Genomic DNA, 25,571 nt, shown 5'->3' with positions numbered 1-25,571 from the left:
AGACACCTGGCTCCGGGCACGTCAAAACCATGAGGGCACCGGCTTGATCACTGGACTTCCACACAGCCAAGCCCAGCTGGTGGGGGGATAAAAGGGGAGTCCCTCCCTGCCTGCCCGCAGAGAGCGGAGTCTCTCTGGGCGCCGCGTCTCGCCCGCGGGCTCGTCCCTCCACAGCGGGCTCTTCGTCCCTCCACAGCGGGCTCTTCATCCCTCCACAGCGGGCTCTCCCTCCCTCCACAGCGGGTTCTCCCTCCCTCCACAGCGGGCTCGTCCCTCCTGCACCATGAACAGAACCTTCAGCATGAGGGCAGGGCCCGGGGGCAGGTCCTACAGCGCTGCCTCGGCCATCGTGCCCAGCAGCAGCAGGGCTGCCTTCAGCTCCGTGTCCGTGGCACGGGCAGGAGGAGGAGGAGGAGGAGGAGGAGGAGGAGGGGGCGGCTTTGGGAGGCTCGTCGGGGCAGGGGGAGGCGGTGGCGGGGGAGGTTTTGGCAGCAGGAGCCTCTACAACCTCGGGGGCAGCAAGAGGATCTCCATCGGGGTCGGGAGCAGCTTCAGGGCCGCCTTTGGGGGGGGAGCTGGAGGGGGCTCCGGGCTGGGAGGGGGTGCAGGGGGTGGTGCTGGGCTGGGGCTCGGGCTCGGGGCAGGAGGAGGGTTTGGGGGTGCAGGGGCTGGCGCTGGGCTGGGGCTCGGCGGGGCAGGAGGAGGGTTCGGCTTCGGTGGAGGGGCCGCGGGGCTGGGATTTGGGGGCGGGCACGCGGGACCGGGAGGGTTCGGCTTTGGGGGGCTCGGGGGGCCGGGAGGGTTCCCCGGCGGGTTGGGAGGGGGCAGGATCCCGGCAGGATTGGCCGGTGGCCCCTCCGGGGTGGGCACAATCCAGGAGGTGACGGTGAACCAGAGCCTGCTGGCCCCCCTGAACCTGGAGATCGACCCCAGCATCGGGCAGGTGCGCAAGGACGAGAAGGAGCAGATCAAGAGCCTCAACAACAAGTTTGCCTCCTTCATCGACAAGGTGAGGGCTGGGGGGGCTGTGGGTTCGGACCAGGGACAGGAGGAGCCTTGCAGGTACAAAAACACAACTCCACAGAGCTCCCCTCGTCTCCTGCCCGTTCCCTGCCTGGGGGGCTTCATCAAACCCTCAAAAAATAACGTCCTGCTGAGCTTGAGGCTTGTAACGAGGCTTGATGCTTGTAATAACAGCGTTAGGTCCAGGTTCTGTGCCTGAGAAATAGCTTTTAGGATTAGTTTAAACAGAACAAGGGAGTTTTAGTCCAGCTCTGGTGGCTCGACCATCTCTCTCTGTGAGGATCACAGCGGGTGTGTTGCTCTTGGTTATGGCCTGCGAGATAAAATCCTTTTATGGTGACTCAACTCGAGTCCTCCCTCGGCTCTTAATTGGATAAATCTGTGGCACGTGTGAGCAAAGGGAAAGGCAATTAAGTCTTCTGACTGTAGAAGGCTTGGCTTGAAGGAAGGAAGATAAATATCTTCCAAGGTAAAAAAAAAAACAAAAACCAAAGGATGTTAAAGAAAAGCCAGTGGGGAAAGAGCTGAACCCTCATTTTCTAATCGTTGCACGTTGGCTTCATAAATTAAGAGAACTGTCCCCTGAGGGAGGATTTGCTCAGGTGCAGGATGGGCTGGATAATCCAGAGGATATTCCCAGCTGGATTTGACAGGAAGCTGAACAGGAGCCAGAGTGTGCCCAGGTGGCCAAGAGGGCCAATGGATCCCGGCCTGGCTCAGGAACAGTGTGGCCAACAGGGCCAGGGAAGTGATTCTGCCCCTGGACTCAGCGCTGGGGAGGCCACCCCTGGAGTGCTGTGTCCAGTTCTGGGCCCTCAGCTCAGGAAGGACACGGAGGGGCTGGAGCAGGGCCAGAGAAGAGCAACGAGGCTGGGGAAGGGACTGGAGCACAAGTGCTGTGAGGAGAGGCTGAGGGAGCTGGGGCTGTTCAGCCTGGAGAAGAGGAGGCTCAGGGGAGACCTCCTCACTCTCTGCAACTCCCTGCCAGGAGGGGGGAGCCGGGGGGGGTTGGTCTCTTTTCCCATCAGCAAGACAAGAGGGCTGGGTCTGCAGCTGTGCCAGGGGAGGGTTAGGTTGGATATCAGGAAGAATTTCTTTGCAGAGAGGGTGCTCAGCCATTGGAATGGGCTGCCCAGGGAGGGGGTGGATTCTCCATCCCTGGAGGTGTTTAAGGACAGACTGGATGTGGCATCAGTGCCACGGGCTGGGAACCACAGCAGGGTTGGATCAAGGGTTGGGCTGGGTGATCTCACGGGTCCCTCCCAACCCCCTGACTCTGTGACTCTCTGATTTAACACCTTTGCTCATTCTCGTGCCCAACCTCTCCCCGGCAGGTTCGGTTCCTGGAGCAGCAGAACAAGGTGCTGGAGACCAAGTGGACCCTCCTGCAGGAGCAGGGGCAGAAGAACAGCTCCGGCAGGAGCAGCCTGGACCCGCTGTTCGAGGCCTACGTGGGCAACCTGCGGCGGCAGCTGGGCAACCTCCTGGGCGAGCGGGGCCGCCTGGACGGCGAGCTCAGGAACATGCAGGACCTCGTCGAGGACTTCAAGAACAAGTGGGTGTCCCGTGGGAGGCGTGGCCTGAAAGATCTGGGAGGAAAAAAGCACTCTGGGGTGATTTAGAGAGGAGGGAAGAAAAGGGAAGGGTTTAATGGAGCTGCTCCGGGCTCTGGGAAATACAGAACTGCTGCCCCCGACCCGGGTTACAGTTTTATAATAATGTCCATTATATATTGTATAGTAATTTTGTAATTTCATAATAATGCCCTGATTTATCCACCCCCCAAACCCAGTGTTACAGTTTTATAATAATGTCCATTATATAGTTTATAGTAATTTTATAATTTTATAATAATGTCCTGATTTATCCACCCCCAGTCCCAGTGTTACAGTTTTATAATGATGTCCATTATAGATTTTATAATCATTTTATAATTTTATAGTAATGCCCTGATTTATCCACCCCCTGACCCAGTGTTACAGTTTTATAATAATGTCCCTCCAATCCCTGATTTATCCATCCCCAACCCAGTGTTACAGTTTTATTATGATGTCCATTATATATTTTATAATCATTTTATAATTTTATAATAATGTCCTGATTTATCCACCCCCTGACCCAGTGTTACAGTGTTATAATAATGTCCATTATATATTTTGTAATAATTTTATAATTTTACAATAATGCCCTGATTTATTCAGCCCCCCGCCCCGGTGTTCCAGTTTTATAATAATGTCCATTATAGATTTTATAATCATTTTATAATTTTATAATAATGCCCTGATTTATCCATCCCCCAACCCAGTGTTACAATTTTATAATGATGTCCCTCCAATCCCTGATTTATCCACCCCCCGACCCAGTGTTACAGTTTTATAATAATGTCCATTACATATTTTATAATAATTTATAATTTTAATGCCCTGATTTATCCACCCCCTGACCCGGTGTTACAATTTTATAATAATGTCCCTCCAATCCCTGATTTATCCACCCCCTCAGCCTTCTCACCGTTCCACCCCCAACACCCCCCTCGGGAATTGAGTCTGGGGGGATTTTGGGACCCTTTCTTCCTCATCTTCATCTTCTCCAGGGCACACTGTCCTTGGAGCTTGTCCCAAGTCCTGGGGGATCCCTGGTGCTCCAGGCCAGGGATGTTCTTAACCAAAACGAAGGCCTACCTTGAAAAGAGGACTAAACGTGCTGCTGGAATTTGGGGGGGCTTGATATGGGGAATATGGAACGGGGTGAGAGGGTCGGGTGTGTGTGCAACCACTGTGCTGAAGGGGGAGGGAATAAGTGCAGCCGCTTCTGAAATCTACAGAACTACTTCCAAAACCTAGAAATGAAAAATCAAAAATCAAAAAAAACCCCAAAACCAACCCTTAAGGCAACAGAGATGATTCCAGGGAAACGGGGTGGGAACGGCTCAGGATTACGTTGGGCTCCCCTTACATTGGGCTGCAGGAGTTTTACCCCCAGAAGGCTCTGAAGGGGCTCCCCAGGGTTTGGTCACGACCCCAAAAGGCTGAGAGAGCTCCAGGAGCGTTTGGATGACGCCCCTCAGGAGTTGGGATTTTGGGATTGGGGGGATTTTTGGCGTGGTCTGGGGGTTGGGCTGGGAGGTCCTCGTGGGTCCCTTCCAACTCAGCAGATGTTTTTTTTTTCTCTGTGATTCCTGTGGTTTGTCTCAAAAATGTCCATTTCTGGAGGGCAAACATCAGACCTGAGATACTCCTGGAAATTTCTACAGGACAGGGGAAAAAGTATCTCCAGTTCGTGCTGTAGCCAGTGATATAACCTAATTAATCCCTCCTAACGCACCACTGCTCTGAGGTTTCTCTCCTTGGAAGACCCCAGAAAAGGTCCATGGACATTTTTCCCATCAGGAAATGCCGGCTCAGCCAGGACATGACACCTTGTGGTGGCACCTGCAGAGGAAAATCCCCTAAACCACCTTTGCCCTCCTCGTCCCTCCGGCATTAAATCAGAAATGTCCTTTCAGCCCTTTGAGAAAAGGGGGATCTCACACCTTTGAGCTGGAAGGTTGACTTGGAGGTGCCCAGATCCTCTCCCAGCCCCACCTGGGCACCTGTTCTGCTTGCCCAGGTGTGACCCAGCCCCCCTCTGCCCCCCGTCCCCCCAGGTACGAGGAGGAGATCAACCGGCGCACGGCGGCCGAGAACGAGTTCGTGGTGCTCAAGAAGGTGGGTGAGACGGGAGGGGTCGGGATGCTGAGCCCACCCCAGCCCTGGGAATGTCCCAAGGCATGGGAGATCTCATGGAGCTGCGCCCTGGTCCTTTGGAGGGGCTTTAAACCCCCGTTGGGATCGTGGGGTTGGGGAAAAGGATGGAGGGGGCTGAGGGGCGGCCGAAAATCTCCTCCCGCTCCTGTCCCACGGCACACCCGGGGCTCACCTGGGGAAAAACAGGCCGTGGGGAGGCAGAGGGGGCCAGAAGCGCCAGGAATTCCAGGTGCCGAGGCCAAACAGCTGGGATTTCTCTCCTCATCCCCTCCCCAGTCCCACATTTTTGGGGCAAGAGCTGCCCTTTCCTTCCCCCCCCCGGTGCTCTGTGCCGAGCCCGGCCGCTCCCCCAACCATTCCTCTCAACCTCTGGGCTGAGAGGAGGCTCCAGACGTCCCCGTGGCCGCTCTTGTGCAGGACGTGGACGCCGCCTACATGACCAAGGTGGAGCTGGAGGCCAAGGTGGACGCGCTGAGCGACGAACTCAACTTCCTGCGCGCCCTCTACGAGGCGGTACCGACACCCCCCCGTTCCCCGTCCCCGTGTCACCCCCCGGCCGGGCACCGCCCCGAGGGAAGGAGGGGAGTCATTCCCACGTGTCTCCCCGCAGGAGCTGGCCCAGCTCAGCGCCCAAGTGTCCGACACGGCCGTCATCCTGTCCATGGACAACAACCGCGACCTGGACCTGAGCAGCATCATCGCCGAGGTCAAGGCCCAGTACGAGGACATCGCCAACCGCAGCCGCGCCGAGGCCGAGGCCTGGTACCAGACCAAGGTGAACGGCCCCGGGATCCCACGGGAAATCACGGAATGGGGCTGCTGGAGCCACGGCCTGGCCCCTGGGACACCCCAGAGGGTTCATTGCCCCTTCTGCCCCTCAGTTTGAGGGGTTTCAGTCCCCTGGGACACCCCAGAGGGTTCATTCTCCCTTCTGCCCCTCAGTTCGAGGAGCTTCAGTTCCCTGGGACACCCCAGAGGGTTCATTCGCCCTTCCACCACTCAGTTTGAGGGGTTTCAGTCCCCTGGGACACCCCAGAGGGTTCATTCTCCCTTCCACCACTCAGTTTGAGGGGTTTCAGTCCCTTGGGACACCCCAGAGGGTTCATTCTCCCTTCTGCCCCTCAGTTTGAGGTGTTTCAGGGAATTAGGACACCCCAGAGGGTTCACTTTCCCTTCTGCCCTTCAGTGTGAGGGGTTTCAGTCCCTTGGGACACCCCAGAGGGTTCACTTGTCCTTCTGCTCCTCAGTGTGAGGGGTTTCAGCCCCTTGAGACATCCCAGAGGGTTCACTTTCCCTTCTACCCCTCAATTTGAGGGGTTGCAGTGCATTGGGCACCCCAGAGGGTCCATTCTGCCTTCCACCCCTCAGTTTGAGGAGCTTCAGTCCCTTGGGACACCCCAGAGGGTTCACTTTCCCTCCTGCCCCTCAGTTTGAGGGGTTTCAGTCCCCTGGGACACCCCAGAGGGTTCATTCTCCCTCCTGTCCCTCAGTTTGAGGGGTTTCAGTCCCCTGGGACACCCCAGAGGGTTCACTTTCCCTCCTGCCCCTCAGTTTGAAGGGATTCAGTCCCTTGGGACACCCCAGAGGGTTCACTTTTCCTTCTGTGCCTCAGTTTGAGGGGTTTCAGTGAATTGGGACACCCCAGAGGGTTCACTTTTCCTCCTGCCCCTCGATTCGAGGGGTTTCAGTCCCTTAGGACACCCTAGAAGGTTCACTTTCCCTCCTGCCCCTCAGTTTGAGGGGTTTCAGTGAATTGGGACACCCCAGAGGGTTCACTTTCCCTCCTACCCCTCAGTTTGAAGGGATTCAGTCCCCTGGCATGCCCCAGAGGGTTCACTTTCCCTCCTGCCCCTCAGTTCGAGGAGCTGCAGGCCACGGCGGGCCGACACGGCGACGACCTGCGCAACACCAAGGGGGAGATCTCGGAGCTCAACCGGCTCATCCAGAGGATCCGCTCCGAGATCGAGAACACCCGGAACCAGGTAGGGACGGGCTGGACGAGCCCATGGAGCCCCGTTTGGGGCTACCTCAGCTCTGCTTTGCTGCTCGGGGGCTTTAACAGCCCCACTGGAGCGTTGAATTCCCTCCTGGAAAGGGCTCTGGGCTCTCAAATCCCGTTTTTGAGCCGTTGTTGCCGCGCTGGCGTCCCAGCTCCAGCCGGGGGGAAGGAGCTCAGGAGTAGCTCATTCCATGAACGCCCCAGGAAACCAGGAAGGTTTTCTCCCTTGGGGGACCCTTGGAGGGCAGAGCAGCGTTGGGAGCCCAGCCCTGCCTTGCAGTGTGCCACCATCCAGACGGCCATCGGGGACTCCGAGGAGCGCGGGGAGCTGGCCCTCAAGGACGCCAAGGCCAAGGTGATGGACCTGGAGGACGCCCTGCAGAAGGCCAAGGCCGACATGGCCCGGCAGCTCCGCGAGTACCAGGAGCTCATGAACGTCAAGCTGGCCCTGGACATCGAGATCGCGACCTACAGGAAGCTGCTGGAGGGCGAGGAGAGCAGGTGGGGGCGGAATCCCGTCGGGAATCCGGCAGCTCTCGGTTTGCCCCGGTCAGAGGTTGGTTCCTCTGCCCGTGTCCTAAACTGGGCTCTGATCTGCTCCTCATCTGCCCCCCAACAGGCTCAGCGGGGAGGGACTGAACCCCATCAGCTACTGTGAGTGTCCCGGGGCTCCGTCCCACCGCCCTGCTTCGGGAGGAGGGGCTGGGAGGGACCTTGGGAAAAGGGGAGGGGTTGCCCCAAATCAGACATTCCGAGCCCCCCACCCTCAGCAGGGGCTCGCACAGGGCGTGGGAGTTGGGGGCAGGTCCTGTGGGTGAAGGTCCTTCCTGGAAATGGGGGATTGCCCAGGGAAGCTGTGGCTGCTCCACCCCTGGGAGTGTCCAGGGACGGGTTGGAGCAACATGGGATAGTGGGAGGTGTCCCTGTCCAGGGCAGGGGTGGGATGGGATGGGATGGGATGAGTGTGTGTGTCAGCCTGGAGAAGGGAAGGCTCCAGGGAGGCCTTGGAGCCCCTTCCAGTGCCTGAAGGGGCTCCAGGAGAGCTGGGGATGGGAGTTCCAGAGACCTGGGACAAGGCATGGAGGGACAGCACATGGCTTCCCACTGCCAGAGGGCAGGGAGAGATGGGATACTGGGAAGGAATTCCTCCCTGGGAAGTGATGAGGCCCTGGAATGGATTTCCCAGAGGATACCCCTGGATCCCTGGGAGCGTCCAAGGCCGGGTTGGATCCCCCTGGGATGGTGGGAGGTGTCCCTGCCCAGGGCAGAGGTGGGATGGGATGAGCTTTAAGGTCCCTTCCAACCCAACCATTCCATGATTCCGTGGCTGCCAGCAGGTGTCCAACCCTCTGGTTTCCTCTCCTTGCAGCTGTGATCAGCTCCAGCTCCGGCCTGGCCGGCGGGGCCGGCCTGGGAGGAGGATTTGGTGGACTGAGCCTGAGCGGGGGCGGCGGGAGCGGTTTCGGCCTCGGAGGAGGAGGTGGAAGCGGTTTTGGCCTCGGAGGAGGAGGTGGAAGTGGTTTTGGCCTCGGAGGAGGAGGTGGAAGTGGTTTTGGCCTTGGAGGAGGAGGTGGAAGCAGCTTCGGCCTCGGAGGAGGCGGAGGGAGCAGTTTTGGTCTCGGAGGCAGCGGCGGAGGAGGAGGAGGAGGAGGAGGAGGAGGAGGAAGCTACAGCTTTGGAAGTGGAGGAGGACTCGGACTCGGGGGTGGAGGTGGTCTCGGAGGTGGATTTGGAGGTGGCCACGGAGCAGGAGGTGGTGGCAGCAGCCTGAGCACCAGCGGGGGCAACTTCAGCTCCGGGAGCGCCAAAGGCACCAACCCCGGGGTGAAAATCGTCTCCAAAACCTCCTCCAGCAAAAAGAGCATCAAGAGCCAGAGCCTGAAGAACGCCACGGAGCCCGAGTAAAACCCAGCCCGGGCCCTTCCCAGACCATCCTCCTGCTCCTGCCCCTCCTGCCCCCGTCCTGCCCCCCCGTCCCCTCGCCCGCCCCGGCCCAGCTCCGCAGCTCTCACACCTCCGGATCACAGACCCAGGAAAATGCCTCAACCGGAGCTCCCCGAGGCCTTAAATGGGATTAAAAGGAAAACGTGGGCCTAAGGGACTGTTCCAAAGGGGAATGGGTTTGGTTTTCCGTTTGTTTGCTTCTAATGAGGCCGAGAAGTTTGTAATTGTGGCCACCCAGCAGCCCCAGCCCAGACAGAGCGGAGAGCGGAGAGTGAGGGGGCAATAAGTGGGGTTTTAGCTCAGTTCTGCTCCCCAGCAGCCCAGGGGTGGGCTGGGATTGTGGTTTTAACTCCCCCTGCACCGCTGGGATGATCCCAACTCGCTCCTCCACGTTCAGGAAGTCCCCTTTGCCGGGGTTGGGGGTTATTTTTCTGCTGTGTAGAAACCCCCCGGGAGGCTGCCCAGAGATCCCAGGCACTGGTTTGTGAGCGTGAGGCCCCTCTTAAAATCACCCCTCGTTCTGGGAGCACAGGGCCTGCTGGGAGCCACTCCAGCGGGATGGAAAATCCCTCTTTTCCCCATTCACGGCCAGGGTTGGAAAACCAGGATCGACCAGGATCCTCCAGGCCCCTGAGCCCGGCCAGGGGTTCAGAGATAAAATCAGGGAGCAGCCTGAGGTGCCTCCACCTGAAAAGTGCCACCCTCGGGTGTGTGTGTGTGTGATTCGAGTTGCCACGAGCTTATCCAAAGGCTTTTCCCACATTTCTCTCCCATTCCTGTCCTGGGCACCTCCCACGTGACCTCAGGGATGTGCTTTGCCGGAGGGTTCAGCGGTGGCTGATCCCAAACTTATGGAAAAGGGCTTGTTTTCCAAGCTGTAGGATTTTTCAAGTTCTAAACGACGTGTGAGACAAAGAGCCCTCCAAAAGCAAGGGCAGTGTTTGCAGAATTGGGTTTCTGTCCCGTCTCGTGCGGGGTTTTTTTGCTGGAATGGCTCAAAAAATTCCCAGATCATCCCACAGTCCAAGTCCCGCCGACCCTTCCCGCCGCCTCGGTCGAGGTGAAAGGCTGAGCCGGTGGAAATCACCCTGGGAAAGCTGCCAGAAGGGCCTGGTCCACCTCTCCTGGGGGAATTCCAACTTCTCCCCCACGTCTGGGCTCCTCTGCCAAAGGAAAGACCTTTTGGGAAAGTGGGAAGTGCAGCAGGTGGGAAGCGAGGCAACGGGGAGCAGGATCCCAAAGGAACCCCGGAGCCCCAAAGCTGATTTCCCCTTTCCTGATGGAATTTGCCCCTCTGACCTCCCACCGTGTCTTCTTGATTTTTGGAAAGTCCCATTAAAAAAGTAAAAACTGCAGCTTTTGATACTTCCGTGGTGTTTTCCTTCCCCTCTCTCTTTTTTTGGGAACGTGTCCAATAAAACCGGATTGTAATTTATCTGTTCTTTTTATTTGCCCTTTTATTTACCTTTTTTTATATTCTAAACCAGAACCAGCAGCACGAAAACCTCACTCCCAACCTTCAGCAGGGCGAGCTGGAGGGTCACGTCACTTTGAGGAAAAAGCTTTAAATTGGGATAAAATCGTCACAAAAATGTGGGAATTGGTTGTTTGTCCCAAAATAAATTGAGGAATTGGAGGAAACAGGAGAAGGAGGAAAAGGAGGATGAGGACAAGAAAGAGAAGGAGGCAGATGAGGAGAAGGGAAGGAGGAGAAGAAGGAGGAAGAGGAGGAGGAGAAGGAGAAGGAGAAGGAGAAGGAGAAGAAGGAGAAGGAGAAGGAGAAGGAGAAGGAGAAGGAGAAGGAGAAGGAGAAGGAGAAGGAGAAGGAGAAGGAGAAGGAGAAGGAGAAGGAGAAGGAGAAGGAGAAGGAGAAGGAGAAGGAGAAGGAGAGAGATCTTTCTATGGATTGAGGAGATCCCCTCTCCAGACTAACCAGACCCAGATCCCACAGTCTCTTCTCTTCAGGAAGATGCTCCAGAACCCTCCTCATCTTTGTGGGCTCCTTCTGAACCCTCTCCAGGCGTTCCTTGTCCTTGAACTGTGGAGACCAGAGTTGAACACAACCCACCAGGGCCAAGGAAAGGGGCAGGATCCCCTCCCTGACCTGCTGCTCACGTTCTTCCCAAATGGAATCCCACGATCCCAGTGCCCTCCTGGGCACACAGCTGGCTCACAGGCAACTTGTCACCCTCCAAACCCCCTTACCCGCCCAGAGGAGGTTCCAGACAGACCAAAAAAATGTCAAAGAAGGTTAAAAATGGGCTCTGAGTGCCCTGGATTTCTGTGTGAATTGCCCAGGACGGGCGTGAGGATTTGAGGCAGCTCAGGATGCCCAGCCTTGACCAACCCGGAGAGGGTTGGAGTCCTAATTCCAGCCCCTGCTGCCATAAAAAGCCAGCCAGATTCCCAGGTGGAGCTCTCGGGCGGCTGAGCTGCTGCCGACGCTCAGTCCCTCCTCCCTTGGCTCTGCTCCCTCCCCAGCAGCGCCCTCACCCCCCCAGTGCCCCCTCCATGGCAAATCCCACCTCTCCACGGGGAACTGTGGCCAGCACGTCCCACCCGCAGCCCCGAGCACCTTCCCGTGGTGTGAGTGGCACAAACCGGGCGAGGAGACGCCGCGGGATGAGCGATCCCGCAGGAATTCCCGTGGTTTGGTGCCCGAGCTCCCCCCCGCTTCGCTCTCCCGACCCCTCCGGGACATCCCCCCTAATCCCGTTGTCTGCAGCACGAGGCTTTCCCGGCAGAGCCGGGGAGGCGACCGCGGCCTTCCTCGCCCGGGGATCCCTCCTCCTGCTTTAATTAAACCCTTCCCAGGCCCTGCTCGGCTTCCCGGGGGTGGCTTTGCCCGGAGAGCCCCGGGCAGCCCCGGGCAGGTCCCTGCCCGGCCCCATCCAAGGATCCCGGCGGGATGTGCCGATCCACGGGCACGGGGGAGCGAATCCCCGGGGCTCTGCCGCTCTTGGAACCGGATCGATTCATTTCCAGCATCAGTATTTTTATTTTTAACGGCGTTGTCGAGGGGAAACGGCGGCTCGCCGGTCTCGGGGGGAGTTTTTCCCCCGCGGAGCCGCTTTTCCAGCAGCCGGGGTGTTCCCACATCCCAGTGCCGGGCCGAGAGCACCCCCTCGCTACCGGCCCCGGCTCCCTTTCCCAGTGGGATCGGCCCATCCCGGGCCGGGCTCCGATGGGCGCCGCGGGGCCAGTGACTCACCGCTGGCAATCGCTCGGGGAGCCGCGATTTGGGAGCGTTCGCCGATCGCGGCGGGGCAAAACCCGACAGAGCCCGACCAGACCCGGCCCAGCCCGGCCCAGCCCAGCCCCGGCCGCTCAGGCCCTTTCAAGTTCCCAGACTGGAAAAAAAAACACGGCGGGGGCTGGAAACGCATCAACACAAACAAGCTCCGAGACGCAGCCGATCCCCTTGAGCTGCTCCTTTTGGAGCGCTGATTGCTCACGTCGGTGAATTCGGGAGGGCTTTTTTTTTTTATTGCTCACGTTGCTGAATTCAGGAGATTTTTTTTTTATTGCTCACGTTTGGGAGGGTTTCTTTTTTACTGCTCACGCTGGTGAATTTGGGAAGGTTTCTTTTTTATTGCTCACGTTGCTGAATTTTGGAGATTTTTTTTTTTATTGCTCACGTTGCTGAATTTGGGAGGGTTTCTTTTTTACTGCTCACGTTGGTGAATTTGGAAGGTTTTCCTTTTTACTACTCACGTTGGTGAATTTGGGTGGATTTCTTTTTTATTGCTCATGTTGGTGAATTTGGGTGGATTTCTTTTTTATTACTTGTGTTGGTGAATTTGGGAGATATTTTCTTTTTTGTATTGCTCCCATTGCTGAATTTGGGAGGTTTCCTTTTTATTGCTCACATTGGTGAATTTTGGAGATTTTTTTTTTTTATTGCTCACGTTGGTGAATTCGGGAGGATTTTTTTTTTATTGCTCACATCGGTGAATTGGAGAGATTTTTGTTGCTCGTGTAGATGAATTTGAGGATTAGTTTTTGGTTTAGGAGATTTTTGTTGCTCGTGTAGATGAATCTGAGGATGAGTTTTTGGTTTAGGAGCTCAGGGTTTCATCCCTCAGCCCGTCGCTGTTTTATCACCCGGCCAAGGTGGGAAGGATCCGGTTCACTGGAACATTTTGGGAGGTGTTTTGGGTGGCAGCGAGGGGGAATCTGCCTTGTGTCCCACATCCAGCTGTTCATGGATCCAGGAGAAGGATCCCCAGCTCTTGCCCCGTCCCAAAGCACGACCCAGACTCACTGGGGGGGTTCAAGCTCCTCCTCAGGGTTCACCCCGGGCCAAGATCAAGAGGCAAAAGCTATTTTAGAAACATTTTCCAGCACTGACGTGGGAACTGTTGGATAAATACAGAGGGGGGGGCGGAAGAAAGTGATAAAAATCCCACTTCAGAGGGAGCTTTTGAACCCTGGGCCTGACAGGGAGAACCTACAGAGCAACAATCCTTCCAAGCAGCTCTTGACTGGCTGTTTTGTGAGTCTCGTGGTGGTGTTTAATCCAATTTGAAGTGACTCTGGAAAAGGGATTCGCCTGCTGCCTTTCAGAGTCGTGTTAACTGATTCCTCGGGTTCCCCTGCAACGAGGGGTGAGGATTTCTTGGGAAGGTCCCAGAAAATCGGGCCAGGAGGCAACTCCCCCTCGGCTCATCTCTTCAAACCTGCAACCGTTCAGATCCCTTAAAAAAACAGAATCTGATTTTGCCATTTGATTTTCCCAAAAAAAACCCCCAACCAAACCAAAAGAATTGAAACATCTGCTCTGCTCATCAAAACCACCTTCACACCCAATTCCCCAAGCCAACAACAGGAGACCCACGTCCAGCCCCGGAGCTGGAAACCTTGGAAAAGCCCCGATTTCTGCCACTTACGAAACGTGTCCAACCCCAAACCCCAACTTGCAAAACCTTCAGTGAACTAATCCCTTGGTTTGCCCTGCAAAGGGGGAGATGATTTCTTGGGAAGATCCCAGAAAACAGTGCCAGGAGGCAACTCCCACTCAGCTCATCCCCTCCAGCCCGTGATCACTCGGATCCAAAAAAAACCCCAAAAAAATCAAATTTGATTTTGCCATTTGATTTTCCCAAACCAAATCAAACCATCTGCTTTGCTCATCAAAACCACCTTCACACCCAATACCCCAAGCCAACAACAGGAGACCCACGTCCAACCCCAGAGCTGGAAACCTTGGAAAAGCCCCGATTTCTGCTGCTTACGAAACGTGTCCAACCCTAAAACCCAGCTTACAAAATCTTCAGTGAATTAATTCCTCAGTCTGCCCTGCAAAGGGGCATCCCCCCCCTGCAAAGGGGGAGATGATTTCTTGGGAAGAACCCAGAAAATAGTGCCAGGAGGCAACTCCCACTCAGCTCATCCCCTCCAGCCCGTGATCCCTCGGATCCAAAAAAACCCCCAAAAAATCAAATCTGATTTTGCCATTTGATTTCCCCCCCAAAAAAATAATCAAAATATCTGCTCTGCTCCTCAAAACCACCTTCACACCCAACTTCCCAAGCCAACAACAGGAGACCCACATCCAGCCCCGGAGCTGGAAACCTTGGAAAAGCCCCGATTTCTGCCGCTTACGAAACGTGTCCAACCCCAAAACCCCTCTTGCAAAACCTTCGGGGCGAGGGATCTTGCTCAAGCGAGCGAGCCCTTGAGGGAAAGCGGCTCCCAGGGTCCCGGGAATCGTGTCGGATCCTGCCCCCGGTCCCATTCAATTCTAATTCCATGACTCAGAGGCGCTGGGGGGGTGGGGAGCTCCCTCTGCCCGTTACTTCCCTGCCTGCAAACAATGCATTTTTCAGCGCCTCCCGCAGCCGAGGTGTGTTGGACGAGGCAAGTCGCTGCAAGGCACATCAAGTCCCGAATCCCCGTGCCAAGTTTTCCAAGCAGATAAAAGAGGAGGCTCCCGAGCTCTCCCATCACAGGGGTTTCTGCCTCCCTCGCCCTCTGCTCTTTTCCTGCCGCGCAGCTTCGGTTCTCCGGCCCTTTTTCTTTCCCCGCTCTTTGCGTCTGCAGCCACCATGAGCCGGATCTCTTTCCGATCATCCACCGGAGGGGGCATGAGGGGCTTCAGCTCGGGCTCTGCCATCGTGGGAGGCGGTGGCGGGGGCACCAGGAGCAGCTTCAGCTCCGTCTCCGTCTCCAGAGTCGGGGGAGGAAGAGCCGGAGGCGGAGGAGGCTTCGGAGCTGGCGGCGGCTTCGGCAGCAGGAGCCTCTACAACTTGGGTGGAAGCAAAAGGATCTCCATCGGGGGTCTCCGGAGCGGAGCCGGGGGCGGATTCGGCTTCGGCGGCGGCGCCGGCTTCGGGCTGGGCTATGGTGGCGGTGGAGCCGCTTTTGGCTTAGGAGGAGCCGGTGCCGGTGCCGGTTACGGGCTGGGGAGCGGATTCGGGCTGGGAGGTCCCGGGTTCGGCGGCCGAGGCGGCCCCGGGTTCCCCGTGTGCCCCCCCGGCGGCATCCACGAGGTGACGGTGAACCAGAGCCTGCTGGCCCCCCTGAAGCTCGACATCGACCCCGAGATCCAGAAGGTGCGGACGCAGGAGCGGGAGCAGATCAAGACCCTCAACAACAAATTCGCCTCCTTCATCGACAAGGTGAGAGCTCGCTGCTGGTTTTCGGCCGCCTCGGGGAAAAAAACTTCAGGAAGAAGCTTCCCTTGGATCCGGGGACTTGCCTGGACGGATCCCGGCCGGCAAACGGCGGGGCTTGGCTGGAAACTAAAGACCCGTCTGATGTCTCCTCTCGGCGAGGATGAGCTCCTCGGCACCTTCCTTTCATTGGCACAGTAATTCCCCCTTCTCCCCGTAAAACACGTCCCCGGGGGTTGGATGGACCTTCTCCTGGTTGTAAAATTCCAGCAATGGAATAACACCAGCTCTCCGGTGGGATAACAGCAGTAAGGTGGGCTGAGCGTCCGCTGAGGGGAGAAACACCTAAAATGGCAAATACGGGTGTTTGGCCTGATCTAAACTCCGCAAAAGTTCCCCCTAAACATCTCCAGGGGCTTCTGGTGCTTCTGAGAACCCGAAATAAGGATGTCCCCAATAATTTTGGCCAGATTGTCCCTGTGTCCCTTGACCTTCCAAGGCCACCAGAGGTGTTGACGATCCCACCTTTTCCCGGCCGTCGAGCTGGGGGGGGTGTTTTGGTGCCTTGGGTTTCAACAACACGTCCCTGTGGTGTTTTTTGTTTTTTGTCCCTCGCCAGGTTCGCTTTTTGGAGCAGCAGAACAAGGTGCTGGAGACCAAGTGGAGCCTCCTCCAGGAGCAGGGGCACACGGTCACCAGGAAGTCCCTGGAGCCCCTGTTCGAAGCCTACATCGGCAACCTGCGGAGGCAGCTCGACAGCCTGGTGGGCGAGCGGGGCCGCCTGGACTCCGAGCTCAGGAACATGCAGGACATGGTGGAGGACTTCAAGAACAAGTAAGGGATCGTGTGGGGCAGCAGGAACAACCCCGGGCGGGCGGTTCCCTCCCTCCTGCCCGTTTCACACCTCGGCTTCGCGCCCGGTTTTCCTCTTCCCTGGGCTCAGGGCTGATAAATCCAACCCCTGGTCAGGCAGATTTGTTAAGTGCAAGGTCAGGGTCTGACCCCTGGAGTGTCCCAAAACAACACTCCTGGGCACAGAGAAATGAGTAAATCAGGGGGATGAGGGGCAGGCAGGGAGGGAGTGGAACGTAGCCACGAAATTCCAGCTCCCAAATGCCCCCAGTTCTCACTCTGTGAAGGAAATTCCGTCTTTTCCAGAGGGCCCAGCGAGCTGGGAAAGCTCAGCCTCGCTCAGCTCCCACCACCTGAGAGGTGTTCAGCTCTTGGACTTAAAAATATCCCTGGGGAGGAAATTCAGCCCCTCCTGGGACATACTGGCCAGAGGGGGGGGATGAACCAGTTTCAGGACACACCAGTTGGCACCTGAAAGGGGTTTTGGGGGGGGTTTTAGGCCGGGCCGTTGGTTTTTGGGTGGGTTTTCAGGCAGGACTGTTGGGTTTTGGGTGGGTTTTTAGGCAGGACCATTGTTTTTGGGTGGGTTTTTAGGCAGGGCTGTTGGTTTTGGGTGGGTTTTTAGGCAGGGCCATTGGGTTTTGGGTGGGTTTTTAGGCAGGGCCGTTGTTTTTGGGTGGGTTTTTAGGCAGGGCTGTTGGTTTTGGGTGGGTTTTTAAGCAGGGCTGTTGGTTTTGGGTGGGTTTTTAGGCAGGACTGTTGGTTTGGGGTGGGTTTTTAGGCAGGACTGTTGGTTTGGGGTGAGTTTTTAGGCAGGGCCATTGGTTTTGGGTGGGTTTTTAGGCAGGGCTGTTGGTTTTTAGTTGGCTGCAGCCTGGTGAGAACAATCTCTCCCTTATTGAACCTGTCTGAGAGTCACCCCAGAGGGCTGAAATTTGTTAATATTGGGTAATTAAGGCTGGGAAGAGGCAGATTTTTGGGAGGAGGGATGGGGAGACGGCGCTTTCATCTGACAGGAGGGACTGACGCAGCTCCTGCTGCGGGTTTGGGGGCGTTTCAGGCCTCGAAACGTGTTTTAGGCTTTCAGAAATGCTGATCAGACCCCAGAAATTATTAATTCCATAGGCTGGATTTCAGAGGTGCCACCTGGGAAGGAGAGAAGAGGGAACAGGTTGGATTTCAGGTCTAGGGTTCATTCCCAAGTTTCAGAGGTGCCACCTGGGAAGGAGAAAAGAGGGAACAGATTGGATTTCAGATCTAGGAACAGATTGGATTTCAGATCTAGGAACAGGTTGGATTTCAGATCTAGGAACAGATTGGATTTCAGATCTTGGAACAGATTGGATTTCAGATCTAGGAACAGGTTGGATTTCAGATCTAGGAACAGGTTGGATTTCAGATCTAGGAACAGATTGGATTTCAGATCTTGGAACAGATTGGATTTCAGATCTAGGAACAGGTTGGATTTCAGATCTTGGAACAGATTGGATTTCAGATCTAGGGTTGGTTCCCACATGTCTGAGCTGCCACCTGGGAAGGAGAACACACTTTATTTCAAGTCTGGGGTTACTCAAGCCCAGAGTTCCCCTCCCACCGGCTCCTTCCCGTGCCTGCTCCGAGCTCCCGCCGCGGGGAACCCTCACCAAGATTGGTTTGGGGACTGGCACGAACCTGCCCCTGAAACCCAGGCCTTTGCCTGGAGAGCCCTCGTGTCCCGTCTGCTCTCCAGCCTGGCCCTGCCCTGGTTATCTGATGAGAGGACGTTGCTCAGAGCCACGAAAAGCTCCCCAGAACCCCGGGACGCTCCTGCTCTTGCCCAACGCCGCCGTTTCATGTTTAATTAAACGCGGCGGCGGCTGATTCAGAGCCCTGGGCGTCATTACAATATCAAACAGCAAATGGCTCCCTCATTCTGCCTTCGCAGGCTTTGTTGAAAGCCCTCTCTTTGCATAACTTCGCTCGGGGCAGAGGTCACCCGGGAGAGCAGCTCCCGCTTCCTGCCCGACCGGGCCCCGCGCGGGCACGTCCGTGGGTGAGCTCGGCTTCATGGGCGGCCACCGAACGGGGCTCATTTAGGCCGGGCCTACTCACAGGCTGGAGGTTCAAAGGCAGCAATATTCGCCCCGAGCCTGCTCGGGCTGAGCGGGCGGGAGGGTGGGAGCCGGGTGGGAGGGTGGAACCCGGCCGGGAGCCACAGCTGAGGCTCTGGGAGCGGGGCGGGTCCGGCCCCCGGTTCCCACCACGAAACTCCCCCTCCCTCTCATCCTGGCAGATACGAAGATGAGATCAACCGGCGCACGGGGGCCGAGAACGAGTTCGTGGTGCTCAAGAAGGTGAGGGAGCCGGGAATTGTGGGAATCAAAAGGGAATTGTGGGAATCAAAAGGGAATTGTGGGAATCAAAAGGGAATTGTGGGAATCAAAAGTGAACTGACTCACTCAGCGAAGCTGGTGGGGGTTGGGGTCCTCCAGCCGACCCTTCTCCCCTGTGTCCTGTCCCTCCAGCCCTTGTCCCCAGTCCCTCTCCAGCTCTCCTGGAGCCCCTTCAGGCACTGGAAGGGGCTCCAAGGTCTCCCTGGAGCCTTCCCTTCTCCAGGGGAACACACACTCATCCCATCCCATCCCATCCCATCTCATCTCATCCCATCCCATCCCATCCCATCCCATCCCATCCCATCCCATCCCATCCCATCCCATCCCATCCCATCCCATCCCACCCCCACTGGCTTGGAGAAGGCTCCAGGGAGACCTTGGAGAAGGGGCTCCAGGAGAACTGGAGAGGGACTGGGGACAAGGGCTGGAGGGACAGACACAGGGAATGGCTTCCCACTGGGAAAGGGGGGATTTAGGGGGGATTTGGGGAAGCAATTCCTTGCTAGGAGGGTGGGGAGGCCCTGGAATGGATTTCCCTGAGGATGCCCCATCCCTGGAAGTGTCCAAGGCCAGGTTGGATCCCCCTGGGATGGTGGGATAGGGGTTGGAACGAGATGCTCTTTACGGTCTCTTCCAACCCAAACCATCCCACGATTCCACGATTCCATGAGTAACAGACCTGGAAACAGGGTCCCTGCTGTCCTCACTCCCCTCTGGCTCCTGGATTTCACCAGAAATCCCTGGGTTTCCTTCCCTTAGGACGTGGACGGTGCCTACATGAACAAGGTGGAGCTGCAGGGCAAGGCAGACTCGCTGGCAGAGGAGATCAACTTCCTGCGGGCTCTCTATGAGGCGGTGAGCGCCCAAAATTCCCTTGGGAAGTGTCTTCATGGCTCCTTCCCTATGGATCATTCTGTCTCAGAGCTCTGGGACCCAACCTTTCCCTGGAGAGCGTCCTCACAGCTCCTTCCCTATGGATTCCCCTCATCCCAGGGCTCTGGGACTCAAAATTCCCTTGAGAATGTCCTCATGGCTCCTTCCCTATGGATCATTCTGTCTCAGAGCTCTGGGACCCAAAATTCCCCTGGAGAGCGTCCTCACAGCTCCTTCCCAATGGATCATCCCATCTCAGGGCTCTGGGACCCAAAATTCCCTTGAGAATGTCCTCATGGCTCCTTCCCTATGGATCATTCTGTCTCAGAGCTCTGGGACCCAACCTTTCCCTGGAGAGCGTCCTCACAGCTCCTTCCCTATGGATTCCCCTCATCCCAGGGCTCTGGGAATCAAAATTCCCTTGAGAATGTCCTCATGGCTCCTTCCTTATGGATCATCCCATCCCAGAGCTCTGGGACCTAAAATTCCCCTGGAGAGCATCCTCACAGCTCCTTCCCTATAGATACCCCATCCCAGAGCTCTGGGACCCAAAATTCCCCTGGGCAGTGTCCTCATGGTTCCTTCCCTATGGATCATCCCATCCCAGAGCTCTGGGACCTAAAATTCCCCTAGAGAGCATCCTCACAGCTCCTTCCCTATGGATACCCCATCCCAGGGCTCTGGGACCCAAAATTCCCTTGGGAAGTGTCCTCATGGTTCCTTCCCTATGGATCATCCTGTCTCAGGGCTCTGGGACCCAAAATTCCCTGGAGAGCATCCTCACAGCTCCTTCCCTATGGATCATCCTGTCTCAGAGCTCTGGGACCCAAAATTCCCTGGAGAGCATCCTCACAGCTCCTTCCCTATGGATCCCCCATCCCAGGGCTCTGGGACCCAAAATTCCCTTGGGAAGTGTCCTCATGGCTCCTTCCCTACGGACCCCCAGTCCCAGAGTTCTGGGAGCCGTGCCTGGGGCTGTCCAGCACCAAGAGAGGGTGGTCCCAGCCTTTCTGGAAGTGACAGAGCAGGAATAAGGCGGAAAATGCCGACGGAGCAGCGGAAACGCGAGGGAAGAGCTCGGGGGGAGTTCCCAAAGCACTTCCACCCCCGGCCACTGACGCCGTGTCCCTCCCCGTGGGCAGGAGCTGTCCCAGATGCAGCAGCAGGTGTCGGACACCTCGGTGGTGCTTTCCATGGACAACAACCGGAGCCTGGACCTCAACAGCATCATCGCCGAGGTGAAGGCGCAGTACGAGGACATCGCCAACCGCAGCCGCGCCGAGGCCGAGGCCTGGTACCAGAACAAGGTGGGTGTCGGGAGCACGGCCGGATTCCTGGGAGCACAGGCGGATTCCTGGGAGTGCAGCCTGATTCCTGGGAGCACGGCCTGGTTCCTGGGAGCACGGCCTGACTCCTGGGAGCACAGTCTGGTTCCTGGGAGCACGGCCGGATTCCTGGGAGCACGGCTTGGTTCCTGGGAGCACGGCCTGATTCCTGGGAGCACAGGTGGATTCCTGGGAGCACGGCCTGATTCCTGGGAGCACGGCCTGATTCCTGGGAGCATAGCCTGATTCCTGGGAGCACAGGCAGATTCCTGGGAGCACAGGCGGATTCCTGGGAGCACAGTCTGATTCCCGGGATCCAGGGGGTGTCAGTGCTCTGACATTGGGCTCACTGGTACCAGAACAAGTTGGGTCCTGGGAGCACGGCCTGATTCCTGGGAGCACGGCCTGATTCCTGGGAGCATGGCCTGATTCCCGGGATCCAGGGGGTGTCAGGGATGAGATGGGTCAATGCCCTGACCTCGGGCTCACTGGTGGCTCTGGCTGGACACCCCTTCCCTCCCAGGCTGTTGTGTGGGCTCTGCAATCACGCCGAGCATCCACAACCGGCGGCAAACACTGCCCTTCCTCGGGCAGCTTTCCCAAGGGAATGTTGTCCCCCGGCCCTTTCCCCACATCCAGCCCTGCTCCCGGTGCTCCGCAGCCCCCTCTGCTCCCCTGAGCACCACCCGGGGTGTAACCAGTGCTCTCCTTGCCCGTCCCAGTACGAGGAGCTGCAGGTCTCGGCCGGGCGCCACGGGGACGACCTGAGGAACACCAAGATCGAGATCTCGGAGATCAACAGGATGGTGCAGAGGCTGCGCAACGAGATCGACAGCGTGAAGAAGCAGGTGGGACGGGGGGGTCCTGCAGGGGGGTCCTACAGGGGGGTCCTACAGGGGGGTCCCTCAGGGTGCAGGGTGGGTGGGAGCTGGTGGAGGTTGAGCACGGTGGGAAGAGCCAGATCCCACCAGGAGCTGGACCAGGCTCCCCAGGGCAGCGGTGCCAAGCCTGGCAGAGCTCAAGGGGTGTTTGGACAACGCTCTCAGGCGCGGGGTGTGATTTTTGGGGTGTCCCGTGCGGGGCTAAGAGTTGGACTCGACGGTCCTTGTGATCCCCCCGTGGTTCTCTGGGCTCTCAGTGCCACCCTGGTGCCTGCACCCCCCCAGCAACACTCGGGAGAGTTGTTTGGGGCATCCCAGGCCAACCAGGTCCCTGCTCTCCTCCCTCCCAGTGTGCCAACCTCCAGGCTGCCATCGCCGAGGCCGAGGAGCGCGGGGAGCTGGCCCTCAAGGACGCCAAGGCCAAGCTGAGCGAGCTGGAGGACGCCCTGCAGAAGGCCAAGCAGGACCTGGCCCGGCAGCTCCGGGAGTACCAGGAGCTCATGAACGTCAAGCTGGCCCTGGACATCGAGATCGCGACCTACAGGAAGCTGCTGGAGGGGGAGGAGAGCAGGTGGGGACACGGGGACCTGTCGTGTGCTGCTGCTCCTCGGGGCAGGGACCCTCTCCCTGCGCTCAGAGAGCTCCTCCCGAGGGGTCGGGGCTCCGGGGCAGAGAGGGACGGTGAAATCATGTAGGAAAAGCTTCGTTCCCCCAGCTCCCGGCACTGCTCAAAACGAGCGTTGTCACCTCCCGGCGCTGCTCAAAACGCGCGTTGTCACCTCCCGGCACTGCCCAAAATGAACATTGTCACCTCCCGGCACTGCTCAAAACGAGCACTGTCACCTCCCGGCACTGCTCAAAACGAGCACTGTCACCTCCCGGCGCTGCTCAAAATGAACATTGTCACCTCCCGGCGCTGCTCAAAATGAACATTGTCACCTCCCGGCACTACTCAAAATGAACATTGTCACCTCCCGCACTGCTCAAAATGAACATTGTCACCTCCCGCCCCTGGCCCGGCCCTGCCCCAGCCCAGAGACCCCCCTGGAGCCTCGCTGGGCGCTCCCAGGGACAGTTCTCGCCGTCATTCCTCACTTTCCCCTTTCCCCCCAGGCTGGCTGGAGAAGGAGTGGGAGCCGTCAGCGTCTGTAAGTACCTCCCTACCTCCCCCCTCCCTCTCTCCCCACAGACCCCCCCGTTGGGGTTTTGGGGGGCAGCGGGACCCTGACGCGGCCGTTCGCGGTGTGTCCCCCCCAGCCGTGGTCAGCAGCTCCAGCGGGATGGGATACGGCGGCGGGAGCTGCCTGGGGATGGGCGGAGGGCTCGGGATGGGCGGCGGCGGCGGCGGCGGCTTCTCCGTGAGCGGCGGCGGCTTCGGGGGCGGCAGCGGCGGCGGCTTCGGGGGGCTCGGCTACGGCGGGGGCAGCACCTTCAGCTCCGGCAGCAGCCGAGGCGTGAGCTCCAGCACGGGCGGCAGCGTCAGGATCGTCTCCAAGACCACCACCAGCAAAAAGACCATCAGATAAGGGCGGAGAGCCCCCCGGGGGCGGCGGGAGCGGGTCCCGCCCGCCCCTGCCCTGCGCGTCCAGGGTGTAAATAGCTGCGCTAGCCCCTCTGCTTCCTCCGTCCTTCACCTCCGGGCCCGCGGGGGGGGCTCCGGGACCCCCCTCCGGAACCCGGAGCGCCTTTGGCCGAAGCACCGGTTGTGGCGGGTCCCCGGCGGGGCTTTGCGGACCCCCGGGAGCGCCTCCGTCCTCGGTCTCCCTTTGGATTCGCGCTCCAAAGGGAAGGGGAGGCGCATCCCCGATCGGGGACGAGGTTTCCTTCGTCCTAAGCCGCGTCTGACCACTTTGTGGAGCCCCAGCCCCGGGTCCTCTCCTCCGAGAGGCTCCCAAAGCCTCTGCCCGCGACTCCGGTTACAACCTCCAAAGGTTTTTGTCTGCAACAGGATTTCCCCCCCCCAGCCCCTCTGTTCTCTCAGGCCCCCGCGGGAAAGGCTTTGCTTGGTGTGTGTTTGGTTTCCAACTCCCCGTCCCCGGGGCTGCAGCCCCTTCCCCTCCAGGCCCAACACACGGGAAGGTCCAATAAAGAGCATTTGTCATTTTTAAAGCCTGCTGGGCTTTGGCTTTCCTTCTCTGCCGGCCCGGGGTGGCTGTGCCCCGTCCCTGCTGCGGGGGGGACACTCCGGGGGCAGATTCTGGGACAGGATCGGCTCCCCCAGGAAACAAAACTCAGGTTTGGGAGCTGGGCTCTGGGACAAGTTGGGGAAGGGGGAAGGAGGGTGGGATGAGCTGGTGGAAGGGGGAAAGGAGGGTGGGATGAGCAACCAGACCCAGTGGAAGAAGGAAAGGGGGGTGGGATGAGCAGCCTGGAGTGGTGGAAGGTGGGAAGGAGGGTGGGATGAGCAGCCTGGAATGGTGGAAGGGGAAAAGGAGGGTGGGATGAGCAACCAGATCCAGTGGAAGGGTGGGATGAGCAGCCTGGGCTGGTGGAAGGCGGAAAGGAGGGTGGGATGAGCAGCCTGGAATGGTGGAAGGTGGGAAGGAGGGTTGGATGAGTTATCTGGGCCTGTGGAAGGGGGAAAGGAGGGTGGGATGAGCAGCCTGGAGTGGTGGAAGGTGGGAAGGAGGGTGGGATGAGCAGCCTGGAGTGGTGGAAGGTGGGAAGGAGGGTGGGATGAGCAGCCTGGAGTGGTGGAAGGTGGGAAGGAGGGTGGGATGAGCAGCCTGGAGTGGTGGAAGGTGCCCCTTCTCATGGCAAGGGGGTGGAACTGGGGGGCCTTCAAGGTCCCTTCCAGGCCAAACCATTCCATGGCTCCATGGATGGAGGACTGAGGCACAGGGCAGGAAAAGCTGCCTCAGGACTGAGCCAAAAGCTGGATGAGTCCCACTGTGGTGAGACAGGATCGTCTCCTTGGGAACAAAATCTCAGTTTTAGGAGCTGGGCTCTGGGACAGGTTGGGGAAGGGGGAAAGGAGGGTGGGATGAGCAGCCTGGGCTGATGGAAGGGGAAAGGAGGGTGGGATGAGCAACCAGACCCAGTGGAAGAAGGAAAGAAGGGTGGGATGAGCAGCCTGGAATGGTGGAGGGTGGGAAGGAGGGTGGGATGAGCAACCAGATCCAGTGGAAGGTGGGAAGGAGGGTGGGATGAGCAGCCTGGAATGGTGGAAGGGGAAAAGGAGGGTGGGATGAGCAGCCTGGAGTGGTGGAAGGGGAAAAGGAGGGTGGGATGAGCAACCTGGGCTCATGGAAGGGGGAAAGAAGGGTGGGATGAGCAGCCTGGGTCTGTGGAAGATGGAAAGGAGGGTGGGATGAGCAACCAGATCCAGTGGAAGATGGAAAGAAGGGTGGGATGAGCAACTGGGCTGGTGGAAGGGGGAAAGGAGGGTGGGATGAGCAGCCTGGAATGGTGGAGGGTGGGAAGGAGAGTGGGAAGAGCAGCCTGGGCTGGTGGGCAGTGCCCCTACCCGTGGCAGGGGGCTGGAATGGGACAGTCTTTAAGGTGATTTCCAAGCCAAACCATTCCATGGCTCCATGGGTGGAGGACTGAGGCACAGGGGAGGAAAAGCTGCCTCGGGACTGAGCCAAAAGCTGGATGAGTCCCCTCATGGACCTGCACAGCTGCCCTTTCTGCCTGTCCCTGCCCGAGGGAGGGAGCGCAGGGAGGTGGGAAAAGGAGGATTCCCGAAGGCTTAGCTGGGATTCATGAGCTGGGGAAGCCATTAGTTAGTACAAGGGGTGGTTAATCTCTCCTGGGAGGAGCCCAGCCCTGGAATCAGCGGCACGGGGAGGACACGGAGGGATCGGTGTCACAGCAGGGAGGGGACGGAGCACGGGGACCAGGAACAGCCCCTGGAGGGGCGGGCACGGGGCAAAGAGCCCCAGACCTGCACACCCAGTGCTGGCACAGGGAGCTTTCCCCGAATATCCCATGAAATATCCC

The 25,571-nt window shown here is 58.1% G+C and overlaps 1 protein-coding gene across 1 annotated transcript; it reads left to right on the top strand.

The window, feature by feature from the left end:
* The first annotated feature begins 283 nt into the window (after nucleotides 1-283).
* Nucleotides 284-23,738, top strand: LOC127461265 (uncharacterized). The gene is made up of 20 exons (XM_051768927.1): nucleotides 284-611; nucleotides 702-1,009; nucleotides 2,358-2,578; nucleotides 4,670-4,730; nucleotides 5,187-5,282; nucleotides 5,380-5,544; nucleotides 6,626-6,751; nucleotides 7,049-7,269; nucleotides 7,388-7,422; nucleotides 8,138-8,669; nucleotides 8,881-8,983; nucleotides 14,541-15,332; nucleotides 15,946-16,160; nucleotides 18,451-18,511; nucleotides 19,310-19,405; nucleotides 20,566-20,730; nucleotides 21,471-21,596; nucleotides 21,980-22,200; nucleotides 22,743-22,777; nucleotides 22,887-23,738. Exons 1-20 carry the CDS (start codon nucleotides 284-286, stop codon nucleotides 23,153-23,155), a joined length of 4,176 nt encoding a protein of 1,391 aa, XP_051624887.1. The 3' UTR covers nucleotides 23,156-23,738.
* Nucleotides 23,739-25,571: the final 1,833 nt, after the last annotated feature.

The sequence above is a fragment of the Manacus candei genome, unplaced genomic scaffold, assembly GCF_025592945.1.
Source record: "Manacus candei isolate 608988 ecotype Guabito, Panama unplaced genomic scaffold, ASM2559294v1 h1tg000098l, whole genome shotgun sequence".
Lineage (NCBI taxonomy): Eukaryota > Metazoa > Chordata > Aves > Passeriformes > Pipridae > Manacus > Manacus candei.
The sequence above is the reverse complement of the archived record's forward strand: the minus strand, read 5'-3'. Positions and strand labels throughout refer to the sequence as shown.

Bases quoted from the DNA above. Each gene is read 5' to 3' on its own strand.
- LOC127461265 (XM_051768927.1), top strand. From the start codon at position 284: ATGAACAGAACCTTCAGCATGAGGGCAGGGCCCGGGGGCAGGTCCTAC. The intron at 20,731-21,470 runs GTGGGTGTCGGG...TGCCCGTCCCAG, and splicing joins AGGCCTGGTACCAGAACAAG to TACGAGGAGCTGCAGGTCTC. The intron at 22,201-22,742 runs GTGGGGACACGG...CTTTCCCCCCAG, and splicing joins CTGGAGGGGGAGGAGAGCAG to GCTGGCTGGAGAAGGAGTGG.